General features: G+C 40.0%; 1 protein-coding gene across 4 annotated transcripts in view; it reads right to left on the minus strand.

Annotated features, from left to right (window-relative positions):
• The window catches only part of SYK (spleen associated tyrosine kinase), a 164,538-nt gene that overhangs the window by 70,929 nt on the left and 72,504 nt on the right, over positions 1-21,105 (minus strand). For all 4 annotated transcript variants that reach the window (XM_044273331.1, XM_044273322.1, XM_044273346.1 and 1 more), the window contains 2 exons: positions 18,489-18,627; positions 12,610-12,700 (listed from right to left, as the gene is read on the minus strand). In XM_044273331.1, coding sequence (XP_044129266.1) covers positions 12,610-12,700; positions 18,489-18,627 — 230 coding nt within the window. The remainder of the gene's footprint in view (positions 1-12,609; positions 12,701-18,488; positions 18,628-21,105) is intronic.

Consider the following 21,105-nt stretch of genomic DNA (forward strand, 5'->3'; position numbering starts at 1 on the left):
TCTTAAGCTACTAGTTCTCTGGACCTGTGTTCTGCTGCTGCAAGCACTCCGGATATTGCCAGCGGCCCTTGGATCCGTCTTCTCTGAGGCTGCAGCTCCATCAGCTAAGTGTGCAGACTTTGTTGTGTACCTGGTGATTTCCTGACTGGATCTGAGGTGGCCACGGTTCCCTCCATATTCTGAGCAGGGCATCGGTGGCCGTGCCCCTTCCACTATTGTAGGGGTTACAGGGCTCATCAGTCTAAGGTACGTGGGCATGCCTCATTCCACCATTTGGATCCGGGCATGTGCTTTAGCAGCATAGGGAGAGTGTTGAGGGTCTGACAGGGGTCACCCTTTCTCTTCCCTAGTTTGGGTCCGGTCAGTAGCTCTTCTTACTGTGTATGCTCTGGTTACCCTTAAACAGCCGTGACAGCACTTTGGTTAGTCAGTTGTCTATCTAGCTGAGGAAACAAGAGGACCTACATGATCCTCAGAGCCAGGCACGAGTGCAGAGAACTTTCATCTCTGAGACTTCTAAAGCCAAGAAAGCTACTTTATCATCAAAAGTGCTCCAGAGAGAAGGAAGACAGAAGGTCCAGAATCTACAAGGCTGTGCATTGCAGTCAGGTACTGTGCACGCTTATGGCGTAGAGACCTTACTGCTGTCAGATGGAACATTGCTAGTGCACCCTTCCACAATTGGAGACGGTTTGGTCAACCATACAGTATCTCAAATCTGCACCACTCAGCATGGTAATCTGCAGAAACATTTAACAAGAACCTCATTCCATGCCTTAGGTTCTGCCGAGAGACTTTAGAGAGACAGGGAGAAGGAGTACTACAACCCCTATATTTGCTGTTACACTATGTTACTTGCCTTGGAGCTGTGTCTTGTTATTACTGAATTACTACTACTCCTATTCTGCACTTTAGTAAAGAGAGACGTATTCATTGATAAATTGACCTGTTTACTGACTCCACCATTTAATGGCTACTGCACCTGCCATCCTGCTTTGAACCCAGACCAAGACCTAACATCAAGGGCACCCAACCTACCATCAGGAGAGAGCTTCAACACCAGGGTGCTCCCCGAGGGAAGAAAGAGTACACCCTCTGATTATTGCGCGGCCCCAGGGAGCTCCAGAGGGAGAGACTGCCCTGTGAACTGTCATCACTACTACCACCAGCATAGCCATTGCCATTCCCATCCTCGCCTTCCCCCCCGTGGCACCATCAGGAGCCTCAGTTGCGGATTTCATTAAATATTCAGGACAAAAGAGCTTAGCATACTGCACTTTTGTGTCTGCTAAAATTCTGGGTTTTCTAATGGATTCCTAAAAGAAACCATTATATTCAGATCAGAGCTCCATCTCTTAGCAGCAATATTATTATAGACTCTATCTATGGGCCACCGTTTACCGTTTACACCACTGGCCAGTGCCCCCACCACCAAGCTCTAATACACTGACTGCCTTGTTATAGGCAAGGTGTAAAATGATCAACCTGCAGAAACCGGCACTGTGTGACAGGAAGGTATTAACTTAAGAATATACATAATTATGTATATGAGTGGTGGCACTGGGCAAGTGTTCACAGTATACGCTGTGAGCCTGACACACACGCTGGCAGGCAACTGCAATCAGATTACACAGAAAAAAACAAAAAACTGATGTACTAGCCCTAAAAAGGGCTTTTTGTGTGCTGTCCTTACAGCAGAGATCAGTTGAGTCTTTCAGGACTGTAGTGGACACTGAATACACTAGCCTAGCTATCGATTTCCCTATTAAATCAGCAGCAGCTGCACTGTCCCTCCTCTCACTAAGAATGCAGCTTCCGAATGAATCTAAAATGGATGCTGTCCAGGAGGTGGGAGGGTCTGGGAGGGAGGGTCTGGTGCTGATTGGCTGGAATGTGTCTGCTCACTGTGAGGTACAGGGTCAAAGTTTACACAATGATGACGAATAGGGGGCAGACCGAACATCGCATATGTTTGCCCGCCGCGGCGAACGCGAACAAGCTATGTTTGCCGGGAACTATTCGCCAGCAAATAGTTCGGGACATCTCTATTGAAGAGCAGGAGAAGCCAAGCAGATTGATATATTTATATATATTTGTGGGAAAAGATTCAGTAAAACCTGTAATTTATATGTTTATATATCAGTTTTTACTACCTTATGTGAACAGGATTGGTACAGGGAGGAGGTATTGTCAGTGATTAATGGCATTGTGTGTATTAGTGTGCATAAGAGATAGCTGTCAGTCACTGATAGCATCTCCTTCCTGTACCGGTAATTAGGCTTGAGCGAATCAAGCTTTCCATCAGAGATCCAAAGTCGATTCGATCAAACACTTTGGTTTTAATGCTGACAGAGACCTGTCTCTGTACAGCATTAAAATGTATTGTCTACATGTAGGCAAAGTTTGTTTCATCCAAATTTGCGCGAGCCTTCGGTGAATTAATTTGGTATTCATTTGTGCATCTTTAAAAACATTTAAAATTAGGAATTCAAAGTCAGGTTTTGTACCGAATTGATTCACAAAGTCTTGTGCGACTTTGGATGAAACGATGTTTGCCTACATGAATATATTTTAATGCTGTATTGAACAGTTTGACCAAATTGACTTCGGATTGATGATCTGAAGCTCGATTCGCTCAACATTACCGATAGTAATTCACAGGACTGCAAATGTAAATGTAAAAATTACAAGTTTTACAGAATTTTTTTACCACAAAAAATATATATCAATCTGCTCAGCTACTCCTGCTCTATGACATGATGCTTTCAGATTGCATTGCATTTTTTGGTGCTAGGTCCTCTTTAAGGTCTCTATACTGAAATGGGGCATTCCACAGGATTAGTGCTTAGCAAATGTGGTGCCAATATTCAAAAAGAGTGTAAACTATTTGAAGGTTTTCTAAAAGATGCTATCTTGGAGTACCTCAATAACAAAAAGTGTAGAAAACCATATCAGCATGGCTTCATGAGGAATAGATCATGTCAAACTAATTTAATCAGTTTCTATGAGGAGGTAAGTTCTAGACTTGACCAGAGTGAGTCAATGGATGTCATATATCTTAACCTTCCAAAGTATGTGACACTGTACCACATAAAAGGTTAGTATATAAAATGAGAATGCTCGGACTGGGAGAAAATGTCTGTATGTGAGTAAGTAACTGGCTCAGTGATAGAAAACAGAGGGTGGTTATTAACAGTACACACTCAGATTGTATCATCGTCACCAGTAGGGTACCACAGGGGTCAGTATTGGGCCCTATTCTCTTCAAGGTTTTTAATAATGATCTTGTAGAAGGCTTGCACAAAAATATACATTTTTGCAGATGACACTAAACTATGTAAAGTAATTAACACAAAAGTGGATAGTATACTGCTACAGAGGGATCTGGATAGATTGGATACTTGGGCAGACAAGTGGCAGATGAGGTTTAACACTGACAAATGTAAGATTATGCACATGGGAAGGTATCCTGCAAGTCATCCATACATACTAAATGGTAAAACACTGGGTAACACTGACATGGAAAAGGACTTAAGAATTTTAGTGTACAGCAAACTTAGCTGTAGAAACCAGTGCCATACAGCTGCTGCCAAGGCCGATAAGATCATGGGGTGCATAAAAAGGGGCATAGATGCCCTTGATGAGAACATAGTCCTACCACTTTACAAATCATTAGTCAGAGCACAAATGGAGTACTGTGTACAGTTCTGGGCTACTGTGAGGAAGACAGACATAGCAGACCTGGAGAGAATTCAGAGGAGGGCAACTAAAGTAATAAGTGGAAGGGTTGGACTACAGTACCCTGAAAGGTTATCAAAATTATGGTTATTAACTTTAGAAAAAAGATGACTAAGGGGAGATCTATCCCATCACCTATTTGTCCCCAGAACTGTGACCGTGACGAGTGGACATCTTCTATGTCTAGAGAAAATGTTTCTACACAAACATAGAAAAGGATTCTTTACGGTAAGAGCAGTGAGACTATGGAACTCTCTGCCTGAAGAGGTGGTGATGGTGAGTTCCCTAAAAGAGTTCAAAAGGGGCCTGGATGCATTTCTGGAGCGTAATAAGTGTAATAATATTACAGGTTATAGTTATTCAATTTCTGGAGAAGGGATGTTGACCCAGGGAGTTATTCTGATTGCCTGATTGGAGTCAGGAAGGAAATTTAAACCTTAAATAAAGAAAACTGGCTTCTACCTTAAAGGTTTGTTTTGCCTTCCTCTGGTCGACTTGCTGGATAACAGGCTGAGCTGGATGGACGGTTATGCTGTGGTGAATTATGGTCACAGCATTTGAGATGTTATTTCCATGGAGGGGCTACCTCGAACAATGAAAAGTCCCTCCCACAAGGGGATTGGAAGAGCAATTCAGTTACTATGTGAACCTGGGGCCTTTTGAATTCTCTGAAGTCTGCCGTTGTAAAGTTCCTATTAATCCCTATCTCAAGTCAGATTTAATAGGAACATAGTGCTATTGCCATTAACAGGAAAAATAAACTATTGCATTCTATGGTATAAGTGATCTAATGATACCATGTTCAAACCCCATAGCGGAGGGGTGCGCCCAAAAAAAAAAAAAAATTATATAAAAAAACAAAAACAATTAAACTCTCATATCACCTGCTTTCTCTATTTTTCATATAAAAATAAACCAGCCGCAAACATACCAAAACTATTAAAATATAAAAAGTTTTTATCCCATAAAAAAGAAAATTCCAGAATCTACGTTTTTGGTCGCTTCACCACCTAAGAAATTTAAATAAAACATGATCAAACTTCATACACTACCTCAAAACGGTAACATTAAAATCTATAGCTCATCCTGCAAAAAAGGAGCACTTAAAAAAAGCTCCTTAGACATAAAAAAATTACGGGTGTAGGAATATGGCGATACAATTTTTTTTTTTATTCCAACTTATTAAATATCAACCAAGGTTCATAAAAAAATCCCACATATTCACTTTACAGGAACTGAATGTGAGAAAACAAAAAGTAATTTAAAATGTATGTTCAGAAGTCCAGCAAGCAAAATGGGGTTGCTGGAGGCAATGGTACTAGAGGAACACATAGATGTAGTTGGTGTGGCTGAGACATGGATGGACTGTTCTCATGACTCAGCTGTTAATATTCGGGGTTTTACACTATTTAGGAAAGACAGGGCCAATAAAAAAGGAGGTGGCGTGTGCCTGTATGTAAGGAGTTATATGAAGGTGAGTGGCAAAGAGGCAGTTGTGGGTGAGGATGGTGAGGATGTTGAAAGCGTATAGGTGGAATTACAAAGGGAGATAAACACTGAAAAAAATAATACTTGGTGTAATCTATTCACCTAACATCACAAAGGAGATAGAAGTTCAGCTGTATAATCAAATAGGGTAGGCTGCACAGGCTGGTACAGTGGCCAGATATTGACTGACTGGGGTCATGGTTCTGCCTCAATTGCAAAGAGGAGAAGATTGCTTAATTTGCTACAGGACCATTTTATGGGCCAGTTTGTAGAAGATCACACTAAGGGTGATGCTCTATTTGATCTGTTAATTTCTAATGATACAGAGCTTGTTGGAAATGTTACTATTCGAGAAACACTAGGTAATAGTGATCACAATACAATTATAGTTCCCCTGAACTATAAAAAGCAAACTCTGGCAGGGAGAGCAAAAACACTTACGTTTAAAAAGGCCAATATCCCCGAGTTGAGGGCAGTATTTCAGCGCATAGACTGTGAGAATATAATGTCACATAATAATACTGAGAATAAATGGGAGAGCTTTAAATCCACATTGAGTAATTACACTACAAAATGTATTCCTGTAGGTAACAAGTATAAACGGCTAAAATTAAAGCCCAATGGCTTACAGCTACTGTAAAAGTGCAATAAATGACAAAAAGGGCATTCAAAAAATACAAATCTGGGGGATCAGCTTTGAAGTGTACAAAGGGCTTAAAAAATTCTGTAATAAGGAGATAAAATCAGCAAAAATATAAAACGAACAGCAGGTGGCCAAAGAGAGCAAAACAAATGCCAATAAAATCTTTAAATACAGTATATAAATGTTAAAAAACCAAGGTCACCGCAGGTAGGCCTTATAAATAACAGTAAAGGGGGGATAGTCACTGAAGATAAGGAAAAGGCAGAGTTACTAAATTTTTTTTTTTGTATATACAAAGGAAAATAAGTGAGCTGATATTGGTGCCAGGTCTGTTAGTGCATCCAGTAATATACTCAACTGGCTAACTGTAGATATGGCCCAATGTGAACAAGGTTATGGGTCCAGCTGATTAAACACAAGAGTTCTTAAAGAGCTCGCTCAGTTCAGGCATTGCTGTGCCCCTGTTTCAAATTTTTAAAGATTCTCTAGTGCCAAGTGACTGATGCAAGGCAAATGTGGTGCCCCTATTCAAAAAAAAAAAACAATCTAGGTTTATCACAGATAATTTTAGACCAGTTAGTTTAACTTCTGTTGTGGGAAAAATGTTTGATGGACTCTTAAGGGACTATATACACAAGTATGTGACTGTAAATAATATTATAAGTGATAACTAACATGGGTTTACCAAGGACAGAAGTTGTCAGACTAACCTGATTTGTTTTTATGAGGAGGTGAGTAGTAGCCTGGACAGAGGGGCGGCTGTGGATGTAGTGTTTCTGGATTTTGCAAAGGCATAATAGACGCTTAATAGGTAAAGTAAGGTCTATAGGTTTGGAAAGTATAGTTTGTAATTGGATTGAAAACTGTCTAAAGAACTGTGTCCAGAGAGTCATTGTCAATGATTCCTATTCAAAATGGTCCTGGGTTATAAGTGGTGTACCCCAAGGTTCAGTGCTGGGTCCTCTATCATTTAATTTATTTATTAACGAAATCGAGGATGGCTTTAATAGCACCATTTCTATTTGGGCAGATGACACCAAGCTATGTAGTACTGTGCAGTCTATGGAAGATGTCCATAAACTACAAGCTGACTTGGACACTGATTGGGCATCAAATTTGCAAATGAGGTTCAATGTGGATAAATGTAAAGTTAGTTATGCATCTTGGTAATAATAATCTCTGTGCTTCATACAGACGTGGACAAAATTGTTGGTACCCTTTGGTCAATGAAAGAAAAAGTCACAATGGTCACAGAAATAACTTTAATCTGACAAAAGTAATAATAAATTAAAATTCTATAAATGTTAACCAATGAAAGTCAGACATTGTTTTTCAACCATGCTTCAACAGAATTATGTAAAAAAATAAACTCATGAAACAGGCATGGACAAAAATGATGGTACCCCTAGAAAACACAGAACATAATGTGACCAAAGGGACATGTTAATTCAAGGTGTGTCCACTAATTAGCATCACAGGTGTCTACAACCTTGTAATCAGCCATTGGGCCTATATATATGGCTCCAGGTAATCACTGTGTTGTTTGGTGATATGGTGTGTACCACACTCGACATGGACCAGAGGAAGCAAAGGAAAGAGCTGTCTCAAGAGATCAGAAAGAAAATTATAGACAAGCATGTTAAAGGTAAAGGCTATAAGACCATCTCCAAGCAACTAGATGTTCCTGTGAGTACAGTTGCACATATTATTCATAAGTTTAAGATCCATGGGACTGTAGCCAACCTCCCTGGACGTGGCCGCAGGAGGAAAATTGATGACAAATCTAAGAGACGGATAATCCGAATGGTAACAAAAGAGCCTAGAAAGACTTCTAAAGAGATTCAAGGTGAACTTCATGCTCAAGGAACATCAGTGTCAGATCGCACCATCCGTCGTTGTTTGAGCCAAAGTGGACTACATGGGAGACGACCAAGGAGGACACCATTGTTGAAAACGAATCATAAAAAAGCAAGACTGGAATATGCCAAACTACATGTTGACAAGCCACAAAGCTTCTGGGAGAATGTCCTGTGGACAGATGAGACAAAAATCGAAGTTTTTGCCAAGGCACATCAGCTGTATGTTCACAGACGAAAAAATGAAGCATATCAAGAAAAGAACACTGTCCCTACTGTGAAACATGGAGGAGGCTCTGTTATGTTCTGGGGCTGCTTTGCTGCGTCTGGCACAGGGTGTCTTGAATCTGTGCAGGGTACAATGAAATCTCAAGACTATCAAGGAATTCTAGAGAGAAATGTACTAGCCAGTGTCAGAAAGCTTGGTCTCAGTCGCAGGTCATGGGTCTTGCAACAGGACAATGACCCAAAACACACCGCTAAAAACACCCAAGAATGGCTAAGAGGAAAAAATTGGACTATTCTAAAGTGGCCTTCTATGAGCCCTGACCTCAATCCTATTGAGCATCTTTGGAAGGAGCTGAAACATGCAGTCTGGAAAAGGCACCCTTCAAACCGGACACAACTGGAGCAGTTTGCTCATGAGGAGTGGGCCAAAATACCTGCTGAGAGGTGCAGATGTCTCATTGACAGTTACAGGAAGCGTTTGATTGCAGTGATTGCCTCAAAAGGTTGCGCAACAAAATATTAAGTTAGGGGTACCATCATTTTTGTCCATGCCTGTTTCATGAGTTTATTTTTTTACATAATTCTGTTGAAGCATGGTTGAAAAACAATGTCTGACTTTCATTGGTTAACATTTATAGAATTTTAATTTATTATTACTTTTGTCAGATTAAAGTTATTTCTGTGACCATTGTGACTTTTTCTTTCATTGACCAAAGGGTACCAACAATTTTGTCCACGTCTGTATGTCCTAGGGGATGTAACACTGGGAGAGTCACATATAGAGAAAGATTTGGGTGTTCTTGTGGATGGTAGATTAAATTACAGCATACAATGTCAATCAGCTGCTTCTACGGTCACCAGAATATTGTCATGCATTAAATGAGTCATGGACTCGTGGGACAGGGATGTGATATTACCACTTTACAAAGCGCTGGTGCGGCCTCATCTGGAATATGCAGTTCAGTTATGGGCACCAGTCCATAGAAAGGATGCTTTGGAACTGGAAAAAGTACAAAGGAGACCAACACAACTGATAAAGGGCATGTAGGGTCTTAGTTATGAGGAAAGATTAAAATAATTAAATGTATTTAGTTTTCAGAAGAGATGTCTAAGGGGAGACATGATTAACCAATACAAATATATAAATAGGCCATACAAAAAATATGATGAAAAACTGTTCCATGTCAATTGCCCTCAAAAGACAAGGGGGCACTGCCTCCGACTGGAGAAGAAAAAGTTCAGTCTCCAGAAGCGTCAAGGCTTCTTTACTGTAAGAACTGTGAATCTGTGGAATAGACTACCTCAGGACGTGGTCACAGCAGAAACAGTGGACAGTTTTAAAAAGGGCTTTGATGAATTCTTAAAAGTAAATGACATTAATGCTTATGGAAATCTGAGTTTCAGTTCCTTTCTGGGATATACATCCCCACCTATCTCCTAGTTGAACTTGATGGGCTTATGTCTATATTCAACCATATTAACTATGTAACAATCTAACTATTTAGATTTGGTATTGCTGTAATCAAATTGATCGCAGAATACAGGTAGTTTGTCATTTTTACTTTACAGGGAACACCATAAAAACAAAGGGAAGGATTGATCAAACTGGTATAAAGTAGAAATGGCTTAGTTGGTTGCTATGGAAAACAAACCCAGTTCTACTTTACACCAGTTTGATACATCTCCCTGAAAACCCATAAAACCATGATTTAATTGCATTTTTCAAATTCCACCCTGTCAATAATTTTATTCCAACTTCCTAAAACACTATACGGAATATTAAATGGTGTCATTAGAAAGCCCTGCAAAAGCAAGCCCTCATATGGCTATGCTAACAGAAAAAGTCTTGGCTCTTGGAAGGCATAGCGAAAAAAACTTAAAGGAAAACATGAAAATTGTTCACGTCGCCAAGGGGTCATTATCTGAAAAAAAAATCACGTTATTACATAAATTGCCACAAAACGCTTTGCATTTAAAAGAATACATGGGCATTGTATGCCTGTTTTCACACAATGCCTGGAACATACTACTATATATATATACTGTAGTTCTGTACTGGATGTCTTGTAGCTGGGCTCTAGTCATTTAGCTGGTTAATATACCCATGCTTTCTAGTCCCTCAGTAGCAGTTACTGATCCTGACTACCTGACCTCAAAATCCATGACACAGTTGATAGACTTTCCATTGCTCTTCAAAAAGTCCAATATTCTTTTCATTTTAAAAACAGAAGTGTTATTTATTACATTTTATTGAATCTGATTAGTTGCCATTGAGCAAGCCCATTCTTATCAGCTCTATTTCTCAAATGTGAAATCTAACAAAATCATAGAAATGCCAGAAAATTACATCAAATGGGATTATAGACCTTCTCCAATGATTGAGAAAAAGATGTCCTCTAGAGCTCATGGCTAGAAATGTCACCCAGAATGGTTGAGACAGAGCATTGAAATCTAAATGTATTAAATGATTAATTCCATATCGACATAATATGCTCTTACAGTCATATAAGTGTAGGCCCCCAATGGCTCATAGCTGATTGCCGGTTGCGCATGCGCTGCTATCTCCATTCACTTCTGTAAGTGTGCCATTAAAGGATATCTACAATTAGCTCTTTCAGGACAAAAGCCTTTTTCTGCTAGGCAATGCTCCTCTTGGTTTTTGGTGAACATATATTAAAATTAGCATGTCTAACTTCAGCTGGCATCAGAAACAATTACCTTTCTAAGGCCGGATTTTCATCATTTTTTCCCCATTGTTCTGCTCCATTAGGGGAGCAGAACAATAAAAAAAAGTGCTAGATAGGGCATATAACTGACTCAAACAGAGCTAAACAGACTCCACTAACTACAATGGATTAGTAAAGGAAGAGGGCTTAGTTGGTTAAATACCATTCCCCAACTAGACTACAAATCTCCCAATATCTCCAATATCATAAATTGCTCCCCCATGAGCCAGGTCCCTCACAGGTAATATACTTACCCCGCTCCTGGTCCTCTCACCGCCGTTGCTGCTTCTCCCCATCCGCGGATGAAAACATCCGATGTCAGGAACGAGCCGCCAATGGCAGGTGAGGATGAGCCTCCCTTGCGTCACCCACGATGCTACAGAGGCTTGTCCTCGTCCCCGCCTGCCATTGGTTGCTCCTTCCCGACACTGAATGTTTTCATTGGCGCACGGGGAGGAGCATCAGTAGTGGTGCAGGGACCAGGAGCGGTCCAGGGAGCAGGGAGCGGGGTAAGTATATTACCTGTGAGAGGCCCAGCACATGGGGGGCATTTTATGATATTGGATAACCCATTTAATCCTTTTGGAAAGAAAGCTGAAGTGCATGTTTTTCAAGTGTGGATCTTTTGCTTGATTTGCTACAATCCAATAAATTTTTTAATTCAGTATGAACTCCAAATTGATATAATTAATTTAATAATCTCTATTAATACATACCTTTTATAACAAATGCTTTTTATATTAAGATTTGTTTCATCTCTTGGTGTTGTGGGGTTCCCACATAATGCTTCTCTGGAAAAGAGGCACGCAAGCTAGTCTCCTTTCCAAAAGGAAAGAAAAACAGAGTTCCTCATACCAGGAAAAATTTTATTTCTCCGTATGGAGAGTACAGATTGTAGATGAGTAGTATGGTAAGCCAGTCAATTTTCCTCTAGGTTTCCGGGCAAAATATATGAAAGTTAGCACATCTTACATCTGCTGGCATCAAATTTTAATTGCCACTTTGAGAATTTGCAAAGATTTTGAATATAGTGCTATATATTCGTATTTGAGAATATTCTATTTTTTTTTTTCATCTGAACCCATGATCCCTCCCTGCTTCTTGATTGTGGGCCATTGTCTTTGTCTGAGCTTAGCACCATCCCTAGCAACCAATAGTAAATTTGCCTACCCCTAACTATATAAGAACCTCCCCAGCAGCCATTTTCAGCAGTTTTTTTGCAGTTCTGAGAGAGACAGCAGTGTCATTGCTGTGCTCTGTGCTTTACTGTTTAATTACCATAGATAGATAGTTAGCTCATATATATATAATACAGATAGTTAGTGGGAGATAGTCAGTGTAGGTTAGATCGTGATATAGTGTACACCAGTGCAGGGTGTTAGGTAGTGTGATAGGATCTTTTGTCCATACATACATGCCACAGACATAGTGCTGTGATGTCACAAGTTCACAACAATACTTAGTGCACCAATCAGTAATATGTAGTCAGACCTGCTAAAATGTGAAGTTGCACGTATTGTACCAAAATATGCGCATAATTAATTGACGATTTGCGCAATCGCAAATATATTGGAGCACTCTATCTGCATATAAAGCTATTGTAATGTTCTGCCATGCCAACCATTTTCTCCAGTCTCAGGAAACTTCTAGCAGCTTGAGAAATGTAGCAAAAGTGACCCAAGGCTGTATTGCGTGCGCAATAATTGCATATTACGTTGCCTATTTTCGCAATCAAGAAAATAATGGAGAATTCTCGAATTTGCGAATTTATGACGTATATTGCCCCTGCCGCTCATCACTAATCTTTACAAAACATACTACTTCTCTTTTTTTAATCCACTCCTGGTTTTGTCTTCAAAACTTGCATTAAAACAACCTGAACATGTAGTAGCACCCTCACTATACTATATACAAATACAGAATTACTTACCTACAGCACTGCTGCTAGCTGCTGATCTTGGACATGGATTTGTCAGCACCCTCAAAAGTCCATCAGGTTTGTAGGAATAATGTTCGACCAACTAATAAAGTAATACAATGCATAATCATAAGAAAAATAAAATAATGAAAATATTGTTATCTATAAAGGTGCATACACACAAATCATAGGACAGAATAGCAAACTCTTGCTCCCCCCCCCCACCCAATGTCTGTTAATGGGGCATATCTGGACTGGTTTTCTAAACAAACCAAAAAGTGCGCCAAAAGTGAAGAAATATGCCTAAAATATTGGACTGTTTATAGTGCATTTTATATTTCACATTGACTTTAAGCTAACATTTTCTCCTCCACTGTTTTTTTTTAAACTAAAATGCAGCAAAAAAGTGGCTATTTGAAAAAAAATTAAGTTAAACCACCATTGTAGTGACAGATATTGTTAGTACACACTGTGTGACAATGTTGCATGTCAAAAAAAGTATGATCATTTTATACATTATATTTTTCAATGTACTTGTGCTATAAAAGTTCCATAGACTAATTAATATCCCCTCTCCTATAAACTCCATATGCTATTGTACAGTAAATGATAACACCATGGCTGCCTTGATCACTAGGAGGAGCCCAGTACATATGAATTTATAAATAGAACACAATAAAAACTGTGCAGTCAGCTCCTCCTAGTGGTGGCTGCTGGAAATTCCCTTGACTATGTCAGGAAACACTACTGTCTCCAAAGCACTCTGAGGTCTGCCTCCATGCTAGGTTTGCCACTGTATATATCATAAGAAGTGTAACTGTAATAACATAGGCAGACTGGGAACTTAAAATGGTCCGGAAAAAAAAAAATTAAAGTGGCCCCATGTTGTAGCAGGTTCAAATTGACAGAAGGCATGGCAACGCAAGTAGGCAGAGACAACAAAAGTAGGCGAGGCCTGTAATACGGTAGTGCAGAACAAAATACTGCCACCCTCACCACAGTATTCAACTGTATCACTGTCTTGAGGGCGGTGATACAGTTGCAATCAGAAGGGCACCTATGGCCATTCGCCAGGTGCATAAATACCTGATGATCCTAGCATTAGTTAATAAGTAGAGCATCTGATCATTATGTACCCTGCTGGTGACTGTGAGAAGGGCTTGAGAGTCCCACCTGAATATTTCCCTGTAGGGTCTATGGCCTGCCTGCCCCATGGTAATTAGTGTTGATCGAGCACCAAAGTGCTCGTAAGCTGGAGTAGAACACTTTGCGATGCTCGGGTGTTCTACCGAGCACCCGAGCACAATGGAAGTCAATGGTAGAACCCCAGGCACCCCTGCTCTGAAGAGGGGAGTGTGTCAGGACTCTAGTACGGCTTAGGAGTTCCTGCTCTGACTCCATATATGGAGTCAGTGCTTGGGGACACCCCAGTGTATTTAAATCTAAGTTCTGAAAAGTTTCTGCTAGTATTTGAACTCCCAACATTATCCATTCGAGACAAGGACCTTATCCACATAGCTATAAAGCTGAAGGCTAAACGGTGTCAGAAAAATCTCATAGTAGTTTCTGATGTAGTGAGTATTCCTATTCAGCAGAAGACTTATTTTATAGTTCTGCACTAGTTATCCTGTAGCTCTATAGTCTAGTGGTTAACTTCCTTGCCTCTAACGTACAAGGTTGGAAGTTTGAATCCTGGCAGAAACATTTATATATATATATATATATATATATATGTCTTTAGCCATAATATATTAGAATATATGTAAATATATTATGGCTAAAAACATCAGTAGTAGTTTCCCAAATATTATGCATTCATATATAATATATATATATATATATATATATATATATACAAAAATAGAGCACAGCTGTCTGTGAGTTACAGATGGAGTGCCAGCGGCTATGAAGGCGATCCCCCTTCAAATAACAAGCGAAAAAATTCCACGGCACCTCCAAGGCGTAAAAAAAAGTAGAAAAGCTTTATTAACCAGACCCGCAACGTTACGATCCGCTTCCTGGAATCTTTCTCAAGCAGTGACAACAATTGATAGTGCATTGTGCATATTTATACACCTTCACGTAATTAGTCAACAATCATGTTAATCACATTAATCAAAAACAAATCTCTCAAAATATCAGTCAAAAGACATTATCTGTAAACATTTTTCAATCTTATTCCATGGTGTAATACATAAAATACAGTGTCATGATACGGGCACCATTGCCGAATAATATAACCATCATAAGGTCATATATCTGTAAACAATCACCCTGATTATAACTACAATCATCTGTGGATACCTTCATAATCACAAAATTCGTGCAGGTGTACCTTAAAAACATAACAATGAGGCAGGTCCTAGAGCGGGCGATGGAAGCGGTCCTCATGGATCTCGGCGTACTGATCATTCTACTGCGCATGTCGCAGGACCTTTCAAACCTTCGTGGTCACATGATCGCATGCCTGGTCACCTGGTTGTGCTCCCGGTCATGTGATCAGAACTCTTGCATTGATTCTCCAAGTTAACGAATGCCTAAGTAGTCAGGTATCATGCGATCAACCATTCATGCGGAGCACACATAACTGTACACACATTCTCGCGAATGGTTGAGTGGTCAGACGTCATGTGTTCCACTGTCCCGTGGAACGCACGCATCACCACAAGGATTTAAACCAATCACGAGAGATCTCTGTGTACAGTTACGTGTGCTCCACATGAATGGTTGATCACATGATACCTGACTACTTAGGCATTCGTTAACTTGGAGAATCGATGCAAGAGTTCTGATCACATGACCGGGAGCACGACCAGGTGACTGGGCATGCAATCATGTGACCACGAAGTTTTGAAAGGTCCTGCAACATGCGCAGTAGAATGATCAGTACGCCGAGATCCATGAGGACCGCTTCCATCGCCTGCTCTAGGACCTGCCTCATCGTTATGTTTTTAAGGTACACCTGCACGAATTTTGTGATTATGAAGGTATCCACAGATGATTGTAGTTATAATCAGGGTGATTGTTTACAGATATATGACCTTATGATGGTTATATTATTCGGCAATGGTGACCGTATCATGACACTGTATTTTATGTATTACACCATGGAATAAGATTGAAAAATGTTTACAGATCATGTCTTTTGACGCTTTTGATTAATGTGATTAACATGATTATTGACTAATTATGTGAAGCTGTATAAATATGCACAATGCACTATCAATTGTTGTCACTGCTTGAGAAAGATCCCAGGAAGCGGATCGAAACGTTGCGGGTCTGGTGAATAAAGCTTTTCTTCTTTTTTACGCTTTAGAGGTGCCGTGGAATTTTTTCGCTATATATACTATATATATATATATATATATATATATATATATATAAATATATTTAAGCAATTACATTTATTTTGTGCCATACATTTTTTACAATTACTAAAAAAATATTAAATATTTAAATGTAATCTCTATTTCCAAAATGGTTCTCCCAGGATTCGAAATCCCAAACTTGCATATTAGATGCAAGGACCTTATCCACGCAGCTATAAAAGCTGAATGTTAACCTGTATCAGAAGAACCTCATAGTAGTTTCTGATATTGTGAGTATTCCTATTCAGCAGAAGACTTATTTTATATTTTTGTGCAGGATAACATGTAGCTCTGTATTATAGTGGTTAACCTCCTTGCCTACTCTAATGTACAAAGTTGGGAGTTCAAATCCTTTCAGAAATAGAGATTAAAGTTACATATTTAATATTTTATTAGTAATTGTAAAAAATGTATGGCACAAAATAAATGTGTAATTACAAAAAATAAATAAAAAATAAATAAATAATAACATATATATATATATATATATATATATATATATATATACATATATATATATACACACAGAGAGAGAGAGAGAGAGAAAGAGATATTAAATCATGCTTCTGATATATATGAATGCATAATATGTGGGAAACTAATACTGATGTTTTTAGCCATAATATATTTACATATATTATAATATATTATATATTCTAAGGCAAGGACGTTAACCAGCTACATGTTAACCTGCACAGAAATACACTGCCTGTCCAAAACAAAAGTTGCCATCTGGATTTAACTAAGCAAATAGGTATGAGCCTCTTATTGGATAATTACTGCATGGGTAATTATATTTTAGCTGGCAACAAGCTATTTAAACCCAACTGGTGCAATGAGTTGCTTCTCATTTTTTAAACAACCATGTTGAAAGACACATCTCGTGGTCGTGGAAAAGATGTTAGTCAAACTTTGTTTGAGAAGGGTCAAATCATTGGCATGCATCAAGCAGAGAAAACATCTAAGGAGATTGCAGAAACTACTAAAATTGGGTTAAGAACTGTCCAACGCATTATCAAAAACTAGAAGGATAGTGGGGACCCATCGTATTCGAGGAAGAAATGTGGCCTGAAAAAAATCCTGGATGATCTTGATTTCACGTTTGGTGAAATCAAATTGAAGAAAAATCACAGTAGAACTCAGGGCTATGTTTAATAGTGAAAGTAAGAGCATTTACACACGCACAATGCGAAGGGAACTCCAGAGATTGGGACTGAACAGCTGTGTAGCCATAAGAAAACCACTAATCAGTGAGGCAAACCAGAAAAAAAGGTTTAAATTTGCTAGGGAGCATAAATATTGGGTTTTTGAGCAATGGAAGAAGGTCAAGTGGTCTGGGGAGTCAACATTTACCCTGTTCCAGAGTGATGGGCGCATCAGGGTAAAAAGAGAGGCACATGAAGTGATGAACCCATCGTGCCTAGTGCCTACTATACAAGCCTGTGGGGGCAGTGCTATGATCTGGGGTTGCTGCAGTTGGTCAGGTCTAGGTTCAGCAACAGTATGTGCTCTAAGAATGAAGTCAGCTGACTACTTGAACATACTGAATGACCAGGTTGTTCCATCAATGGATTTTTTCTTCCTTGATGGCTTGGGCATATTCCAAGATGACAATGCTAGGATTCATCGGCCTCAAATTGTGAAAGAGTGGTTCAGGGAGCATGAGACATCATTTTCACATATGGATTGGCCACCACAGTGTCCAGACCTTAACCCCACTGAGATCTTTGGGATGTGCTGGAGAAGGCTTTGCGCAGCAGTCAGACTCTACCATCATCAAAGCAAGATCTTGGTGAAAAATTAATGCTGGATGGAAATAAATCTTGTGACATTGCAGAAGATTATCAAAACAATGCCACAGCGAATGCGTGCCGTAATCAAAGCTAAAGGCGGTCCAAAAAAATATTAGAGTGTGTGACCTTTTTTTTCTTTTGGTGGCGACTATTTTGGACAGGCAGTGTATAAAATAAGCCTTCTACTGAATAGGAATACTTACTACATCAGAAACTACTATGAGGTTTTTCAAACACTGTTTAGCATTCAGCTTTATAGAGTGGATAAGGTCCTTGCATCTAAAGTACAAAGGGTTGGGAGTTCAAATCTCAGCAGAAACTTTTCAGAAATAGATGCTAAATTACATTTAAATATACTCGGTGTTCGGCCGAGCATGCTCGATTAACACTAATGGTAATTAAACATTGAGTGAACATGTTAAATCCAATTCAGTGCAAAGAATAATAATTTGTATTGAGTGAATCTGCATTTTCTTGCACTTCCTGGTAACAAATCAGCTCTAAAATGGCTGCTCCACATGTTACAAAGTGAAAGAAGCCCAGGAACGTGGTATGACCCATAATGCTGTGCAGCCAGCCAATCCACAGGTAGCCATCCCCTGTTATGTCACAACCCTATAAATCCCTCATACCATGTAGTCTCTACCATTTCATTGTGAGGGATAGACCTGACAAGCGCTTATGCACTAGAAACAGTGTTGCAGAAAGGTATTAAAATGTACAGGCATACCTGCCACAAAGTGTCAAATTTCTTCCCTTCTGGTATTGACAGTTTTCCTGTTTTATCTCGATCAATGCGATAATGTGAAACCTTCCTATCATGAAGCAAACACAAGGCATATGATCCATTGTTGTCCCGTTCTCTAATTCTAAAACACAAAATGTAGAGTTATTAAAGGTAAACCCTGTGAACAATAAATTGCTATTAAATATTCAATACAACATTTTAAAAATGCATTCAAATCGTAAACATGGGATTATGATATTTGCTTTGCATGTGTAATTAGACCAATTAGGTTCTCAATCATAGTAAACTACATACCACCAGTTTATAAATAAAAATAAAAATTTGCAATATTGTACAATTATCATCTTTATAACATATTGAGTAAAATTAATAAACATAAGACTGTAGGATGCAATTTTTCTTGCAAAGTAATGCTCTATATCAGCAGTTCATAACCTATGGTATGAGCACCCCAGGCATGCCCCTCAGTCTCAGGGGACATATGCTGCAGCTAAAAATGAGGCACAATGCTGGGTTCAAGTGGTGCAACAATACCACTCCTGCAATAGAAGGAGAGTAGGGGAACTAATGATGGGTTTCACAGACTAATGGTGTCTTAGCACACACAGGGGAGTAGCGCGAGATCGGGTGACAGGCAAAAGGTCACGGCAGGTGGCACAGGTACAGGTCAGGCAATCCAGATCAGCAACAGGAGAGTCAAGGCAAGATGGCAAGGATCAGACGAGTAACAAAATCCAGGAACACAGGTACGAATCAGGAACACAAGTGGTTATCAGGAACCTAAGCAGAGCACAAGGACCTTGATACTGAGGCATCTGGAAAGGGGTCTGAGCCACTTATATGCACAAGAGGGCTAGGATTGGTTAGCAAAATCGCATGACCTAACCCATAAAACCCAGGAAGTGACGCGTCCCGGCCCTTAAGGAAGAGCTGCAAAAATGCAGCAAGCATGCTGTGGCCAGGGCTGAGATGAAACTGTGGAGCCCAGAGCTGCAACGGTGAATGGGAAGCTCTAGCCACAGATCAATGCTGAGCATGGCACCCGGGACCACGGTGGTAAGCAGGGAAACTTCTGTTACAGTAACCCCCCTTTCCTCCCCCACAACGAGACAGAAACTTTTTATCAGGTCCGGAGTATGAATGTTCTACTCTGGCTCCCAAGACCTCTCCTCAGGACCAAAGCTCTTCCAGTCCACCAGATAGTAGGTCTTCTTGCCACACTTCTTGATGTCTAGGATGTCGCTGACTGCAAATGTCTCATAAGAATCTTCAGATACCAGAGTTGGAGTAGAAGGAGTCGTCAAAAAGCGATTAAGGACTACTGGTTTCAGTAAGGACACGTAGAAGGCATTGGGAATACGCAGAGAGAGAGAGAGGCAGACGTAACTTATATGTCACTTCGTTGATCCTCCTCAATACTTCAAAAGGTTCAAGGAACCTAGGAGCAAACTTAAAATGGGGAAATCTTAAGCGGATGTTTTTGGAGGAGAGCCATACCTTATCTCCAGATGAGAACTGAGGTGGTTTTCTTCTTCTCTTGTCTGCATTAGTTTTAATGCGGGTCACCGCTTTGTTGATACAGACATTGGTGTCATGCCAAATCTTCAAAACATCTCTAAAAGAGGAATCAGCAGCTGGTACTCCAGAAGATGTAGGAACAGGGAGAGGAGTTTTATGGTGTTGACCAAAAACTACAAAGAATGGAGAGGATCCAGTAGACTCACTTGTGTGGTTGCTATAGGAGAACTCAGCCCAAGGTAGCAATTGTACCCAGTTTTCGTGTTGGGCTAAAACAAAATGCCAGAGATAATTCTCCAATATTTGATTGACCCGCTCCACTTGCCCGTTGGTTTGGGAATGATAACCAGATCAAGGAGTCCAGTTTACCTCTAAGCTTTGGAGAGCTCTTTGCCAGCTGCTCGATAGCTGAGCTGGACTTCTCTTCTGGTTATCATTCCCAAACCAACGGGCAAGTAGAGCGGGTCAATCAAATATTGGAGAATTATCTCTGGCATTTTGTTTTAGCCCAACACGAAAACTGATAAGCAGATAGACTGGCAGAAAGAACCCCAACGCAGAATCCGACTGGAGTGCCAGTCCAGAACTGGAGTGTGCTGACGCAGCCAGGGAAGACCAAGAATAACCGGATTCACGAACACTGGCAGCACATAGAAGGAGATCTCTGAATGCCGAACCCCTATTTGCAACTTAAGGGGCATAGTAACAGAGAGCACAGGTTCAGGAAGTGGCAGTCAATTTACGGAATCCACTGACAGAGGGCTTTCTAAAAAGATGGTAGGAAGCCGATACTGATGGACCAGAGCTTCTGCTGAATGAAGTTACCTGCTGACCCAGAGTGCAAGAATGCAGACACAGATGGTCATTGCTCAATGTGTAGGTTTATGTACAAACATAGATACCTCCGAATAGGAGGAGTGGAACATGTAGTTAATCATTTTATCTACTGTAAAACACAATTTGTAGTGTATGTCCTCCTTTGTCCATGCGGGAGGTTTTACATAGGCAAAACATTCAGACCTCTTTATGTTAGATTCAGGCAACATAGGAAGTCGATAGAAACCACAATTGGGGCCAGCAG

Source organism: Bufo gargarizans, chromosome 1 (assembly GCF_014858855.1).
Source record: "Bufo gargarizans isolate SCDJY-AF-19 chromosome 1, ASM1485885v1, whole genome shotgun sequence".
In the NCBI taxonomy this organism is placed as follows: Eukaryota; Metazoa; Chordata; class Amphibia; order Anura; family Bufonidae; genus Bufo; species Bufo gargarizans.